Source organism: Curcuma longa, chromosome 9 (assembly GCF_044706935.1).
Source record: "Curcuma longa cultivar G26 ecotype Majalengka, Jawa Barat chromosome 9, ITB_CL_G26_1.1, whole genome shotgun sequence".
NCBI lineage: Eukaryota > Viridiplantae > Streptophyta > Magnoliopsida > Zingiberales > Zingiberaceae > Curcuma > Curcuma longa.
Window position 1 is genome coordinate 3,918,886 of NC_133869.1, and position 5,907 is coordinate 3,924,792.

The window sequence follows — 5,907 nt, forward strand, 5'->3', positions numbered from 1 at the left end:
CCACGCAATCCAGAATTTAATTTTCACATAGATCAATAAAATAACAATTTTAATTCACCCTAAATAAATTGAGAATGATGATTAAAAACCTCACAGGATAGATAGTGTGGTCGCTCATCCTCATAATCGTGTAAATGGTGGGGGTCATGCACTACCATAGGCTTGTTCTTCTTCTAATCTCTACCACTATCATATGCATAAAGTTGCAAAATTCATAAAGGTTACAAAAGAATTAATGAATAAGGGGACAAAATAATGTATATAAGGGGAAAGAATGAAGATAATAGATAAAGAATACAAGTAGGAGAAATGGGAAACAATGAATTACTTCATTGATGAGTCAATGAATTCATGCCCAGTAAATATAAAGTCAAGCTAGTGTGGGGTGAGCTAATAGTAAGAAAATAACTTCCATTCCTCTCCTATACTCTAAAATATCTCAAATAAAGCTCCTAGGAGGAGAAATAAAAGTTGTTAAAAACTCACTACCAATGATTCCCTACATAATATTCACCAACTCAAATTCTTATTTTTATTTTATTTTATTCAACAAAATAGAACTTTTTTTCACTTCTTTTTTTCTGTTTGTTTTTTTCTTTTATTTTTTTCTTTTTTCTTTTTTTTTCTTTCTTTTTTTTTGTTTTTTTTAACCTAACTAAAAATGAGGCCATAATAGCAAGTCAAGCCTCGAGTCAAAATAGATATTATAACACCCCAGTTTAATTTAGCTTCACATGGTGAGTTATAGACTAACAGATAGGTTTTATAAATTTAGATGAATTAATTACTATTAACTTATGCTGGTCCTGATAAGTTAATTAAATTAAGTGATCTAAGTAAATCGTAATAATAGATTATGCATTCCTAATCATTAACTTAGGAGCCAACCATCCACAATTCTAGGACCCAGCAACAACCAAATTTAATTTTGAACAGAAAAGTTTTCTAAATCTTTTCATACCTTTGCAAAACCTATCAACTAGCATCTCTATCGCGTCGACAACGCAGATGATTGCATCGGATTAACAACAGAAATATTAGAAATTTATTAAAGGTTTGGAACACCAATGTCCATTAACATTTATTGACATAGTAAACAGAAGTAAACTAAGCAGCCAACAACATACATGATTCTCAAGCCGAGAGATTCAGAGTTTGAAGGATCGATGCAATTAATAATTCAGGCATATCTTTTGCCTTCTGCTGAAATATTTTGATAAAGTTTGTCGATATCTGACTGCACACATAAAAAATTAAAGCTAAATATTCATAATTGCATATGGAAATAATATGTTGTAGTATCAACTCATCATATATATGTTGCTGAACACAACTATGTTGTCAAATTTACCTGATAAAACTTCAGCATTTGTGCTCTTTTCTTCTTCATTGTAGCAGTAACAAGGTCTCGTTCAATGTCAAATGGTAAAGGATCTACTACAATACCTTTAATGTGCTCAAAACCTCTTAGCTGCAATTTAAATCAATCAGGAATAATTAATCTTTATAATTTGACTGTGAAATCTTATCTTTTTTTTTTTCTTTACATGCTTATCTACCTTGTCTATCAGGAAGTTTGATATCAGAATGATCATAAGAAACCAAGTTAAATGACCAAAGGAAAATATCATGTCCCATATTCTCAAAAAGTATATAAGCCAAGATCAATATAAATGTAAAAAGTCACCTGCAGAAGAAATATCAGTTTACCTTGTTAGTTTCAGCAACTTTCTTCAACTCTTCAAGAATATATTTCTTCAGGTCTTCGAGTTGGCATAGGTCATATAGAGATCCTTCAAGGCCATTTGCTCGCGCCCATCTTTTCACACTGTCTTCGTAGGGCGTGACCACGGCTACGAGCACAGACTTGAAGCTGTTCCCATAAACCCAAATCTAAATACATGAATGAAGCAATATCAGATTATGTTTGACTATAAATATGCGTCTTAGAGTGAGATTGAAGCTTACATCTTCAACAATTGGAGAAACTTTATATGTCTTCTCTAGGAATTCAACTGCAACATATTCACCCTGTGATAATTTAAATATGTTCTTCTTTCTGTCTATAATCTTCAAAACCCCATCAGGGCTCATCTCTCCAATATCCCCTAAATGGATGACATAATTATTGCCGAATAACATTTGGAATTAGAAACTAATGATCTAACCTGTATGAAACCAGCCATCTATCATCACTTGCTTTGTTAACTCAGGGTCTTTGTAGTACCCTGTGAAGATTGTCATCCCTCTTACACACACTTCACCGCGCGAGGGAGTTGACAACGGATCATATCCCAGTTCTGGAACTTCTTCAAGGCGCACCTCGGTGTTCGTAGCTGCAATGCCAACGGTGCCAACCAGTGACATGTCATCAGGAACTCCAACTGTGCTGACACCACATGTCTCTGTTAAACCTGAATTTTTTAGAGGGAAAGTCATAAAGACAAATCAGAAGGAAAAAAAAACAAGAAAAGTAAAAAATCTATAGGCCACCCTCTCATCTATCATCCACATTATTGTTACTATCTCAATAGCCAATTTCATCAGATTGTTAATAGGTGATAGAATGGTTTGCTCAAATTGAATAACAGGTTTTATATGCATTACCATAGCCTTGGGTAAGATAAGCACAACTAGTGACTCGCAAGAACTCCTCAATGTCAGTATTTAATGGTGCTCCTCCCGATATTATAAGGCGAACACGGCCTCCTAGCCTATCCTTCACCTGAAGGAACAATGATAACCTTGTGAAAAGCCGGAAAATGTATACAGAAGAAACTTTTCATGAATGAGCTAGTGTAAAGTCGAGAGATAATAACAGATGATAACCTTGCGAAAAGCCAATAAATCTGCCAAGGGCGAAGCAGTCTTATGTGAATATCCTAATCTCATCCAATATAGTTTACTAATATGGGGAGAAAAATAAAATGAAATGTCAGTTAAAATAGTATAATTCTCTTTAGAAAGTTTGAACAAAAAAATGATTACTATTTGTATAAGGCATTGAATATCATCCTTCTATGTGGTAGGAGTTCTGACACTGCCTTTAGCACACCTGAAACCCAAATCCTTGCCTTAAGAAACATGCAAGTTTAAGATTTAATTGGGAAGAATGTTAACATGTTTGATGATGTTAAATACCTTCATAAACTTTTTCAAAAACCCTTGGAACCCCTGTGAAGAGGGTTGGCTTCAGCTCCATAAGGTCATCCCTCAGAGATTGTAAATCCTTGTCATTGAAATTCCATCAACATCATCATTAACCAAAAAGGTTATACAAAAAAGATGTTTCCATACCCCATGATAATAGCCAACAGAAGCCCCATTGTGGAAAAAATACTCTTCAATTGTTCGGTCAAGAATGTGAGCGAGGGGAAGAAAGGAAAGGTAGACATCATCTGTTGTCATCTGAAACATATACATCAAGTTAGATACTATAGCTTATAGTAAAGCATGTAAGAGTAAAAACAGGAACACAGTAGTGCTAAAATAGTCAGCAGAGCTTAATTAACCTCCTGACTAGAACCAAGAATATTACCTTGTCTTCAAATTGCTTCATGAATAGGTCTGTTCCTGCTACATATGTTGCAAGGCATTCATGAGTCAGCACTACACCTTTAGGATCTCCGCTGGTCCCACTCGTGTACATTATTGTGCATATATCAAGAGGTTTTGGAGGCAACGGATCTGATGTGTTTTCTTTTCCCTAAGAATCAATATATAGTTATTCAGTCAAAACCAAAAATTCATGTAAAGTAGAATTAAGGATTCAAGGAAACAGTCTAATAACTTCGTAATATACTAACCATCTCAAGAATTTCATCCCAAGAGTACAGTTTCATTCCGATGTTCGTAGCAGCAGCATTTTGTTCCATGGTTCTCGAACCAAATGAAACAATTACTGCATGCATAGTCATGATAAAAGCAACAGTCTGTAATAGTGAAAGATTAATGTATATGAACACTTAAATTTGAGTAGCATCCCCACCTTTAAGATGCTTAGTAGATGTGCACTTGGACAGAATCTGCAAAATGATGGATGCATATTATAAACTCAACTTAAACTGGATCTCCATTCAATTAAAGCTGTCACTTCGGGCTTCTTTATTTTGGCATCTAATTAGAAACAATGGCACTTTACTCACTTGGTTTATTTTCGTCTCCTGGACAAAAGCAGCAACAACTTCAGCATGCTCTACAATGTATTCAACAGCTCCTTCACCTGTCATCATATCATTTCTTGCATATCAAATCTTGAAAATTGCTCCAGAATCAATTTACTTACCTAGTGTTTCATAGAGTGGAACACAAATATAAGTGTATCCGTTGCAAGCCTGTGCACAAATTCCTTTTGGTGAGAATCGATTTTGCAGAGTTGAAAAAAGTCACTTTAATTGGGGACAATAATAGTAGGCAAACCTCCATGGCCACTATCCAATTAGGACAATTTGCTGAATAGATCCCTATTTTAGAACCCTGTAGTAAAAAAAACCATGTGAGAAAGAACTATCCGAGCTCATGAAAACATATCGCGCTTAGTCAAACCATGCTTACAGGTTTGACACCAAGATGACTTAGTGCAGAACCAACTTGCAGCACCTCTTGGTAGATCTCCTTGTATGTTTTCCATAAATAAGGCCCTGCCTATTTGAGATCAACAATTAAAGTTAGATCAACAATTTAACAATCATCTCTCGAAGATAAGAATGTTGTTCAAGCATAATTTACCTTTCCATTTTTCATCTCACGCCATCCGAGCATCCTATTCATTGGAAACTTCTCTGCTGCCACTCTGAAACACAAACATAAAAGCATAAGAACTAGAAATGCAATTCAAATGCATATGACCAAATTAGATCAGGGAAGTGGATCAAAGCATATCAAAACACCTTTCATATGACATCAAGAAAGTATTAATATAGGTATAGCTTGGCCTCGATACCTGAAGACATCCCATGAGGTGTTTGAGCCAGGATCAAGAGACAGAAACCCGTCCTTCGCCAATATACTTCGGTACACTGGACCAACTGAAGGACTCCCATCTTTCCCTCTTCTTCCACTCTCCACTTGAACAGTGAAATTTGCCATGATTCTACACCTCAACTGTAAAGCTAAACAGCAAAGTCTCGAGTATGTGAAACACTCATTACACTACAAACCAGCAAATAAACCTTCTGCTCTTTAGTTTTAAGCAAAAGAAGTTGTTATCAGCACCGCTTTTCCATTATCCTAATCAAAATCAAACTATCATGCGAAAGATTAAACCTCAATGACTAAAATAAAAGACCACTGTCGTCATATGTTTAAACATTCAAGAGAAGAAGAGAGAATGAAACAAGTTCAAGAAGTGTGTCCAAACCAACCTGAAAAATCTAGAGATCTACGGCAAAAAGCGTGATGCACCTAGAGATGTTCTTGGGTGACCAAGAAAACAAAAAGGTTGAGTGGTTTGGAATGGTCTAAAACCAGTACAGAAGTTAAATATTACAGCTAAACCGCAGTTGACAAGGTATGTACTGTAGCACAGTGCAACAACAACCACAATAGTCTGCATCATTAAACCAATGTTTTATTTTCGCGAAAAAGTTAAATCGATGTGTTGATACCTCATAAATATCCATACGGTCGATGCCCCTCTCCTCTCGATTTTCAATTTTTCATTCATTGTTTTTCCTGATTAACTCTGCAATGAATGCTAGCAACCACCTACCTGATGTATCATAATTGAAATAAAGATGCCTATCCTAATCCAACCCCCATATCATTATCAAGGAAGCACGTGTAAGAAAATTTTTAAAATTAAAATATCAAAAAATAAATAAATCTATATTTAAAATATATTAAAAATAGTAAATGAGTTTATAGATAATTTAAATAAATTAATTAGGAGATATGTTCGAATTGAAC

At 34.9% G+C, this 5,907-nt stretch overlaps 1 protein-coding gene across 3 annotated transcripts; it reads right to left on the reverse strand.

Moving 5' to 3' along the window:
• Window positions 1-1,022: 1,022 nt before the first annotated feature.
• Window positions 1,023-5,482, reverse strand: LOC141834707 (long chain acyl-CoA synthetase 1-like). 3 transcript variants are annotated; one of them, XM_074722047.1, is made up of 20 exons: window positions 5,364-5,482; window positions 4,943-5,111; window positions 4,729-4,792; window positions 4,555-4,644; window positions 4,420-4,476; window positions 4,286-4,334; window positions 4,146-4,222; window positions 3,989-4,025; window positions 3,807-3,901; window positions 3,539-3,706; window positions 3,298-3,408; window positions 3,142-3,229; window positions 2,989-3,055; window positions 2,830-2,905; window positions 2,608-2,725; window positions 2,169-2,414; window positions 1,969-2,108; window positions 1,711-1,893; window positions 1,352-1,471; window positions 1,023-1,237 (listed from the first exon to the last, which is right to left on the reverse strand). In XM_074722047.1, the coding sequence occupies exons 2-20, from the start codon at window positions 5,086-5,088 to the stop codon at window positions 1,181-1,183; spliced, it is 1,989 nt and encodes a 662-aa protein (XP_074578148.1). In that variant the 5' UTR covers window positions 5,089-5,111; window positions 5,364-5,482; the 3' UTR covers window positions 1,023-1,180. The 3 variants fall into 3 exon arrangements, with proteins under 3 accessions (XP_074578148.1, XP_074578147.1, XP_074578149.1); XM_074722046.1 differs by having other exon boundaries at window positions 4,943-5,103; window positions 5,364-5,440; XM_074722048.1 differs by lacking the exon at window positions 5,364-5,482 and having other exon boundaries at window positions 4,943-5,213.
• Between the last annotated feature and the right edge of the window lie 425 nt (window positions 5,483-5,907).

Coding starts and splice junctions, on each gene's coding strand:
- LOC141834707 (XM_074722047.1), bottom strand. CDS start 5,088: ATGGCAAATTTCACTGTTCAAGTGGAGAGTGGAAGAAGAGGGAAAGAT. Junction 3,056..3,141: donor TTTTGAAAAAGTTTATGAAG/GTATTTAACATC, acceptor TTTGGGTTTCAG/GTGTGCTAAAGGCAGTGTCA. Junction 2,906..2,988: donor TTCAATGCCTTATACAAATA/GTAATCATTTTT, acceptor TCCCCATATTAG/TAAACTATATTGGATGAGAT.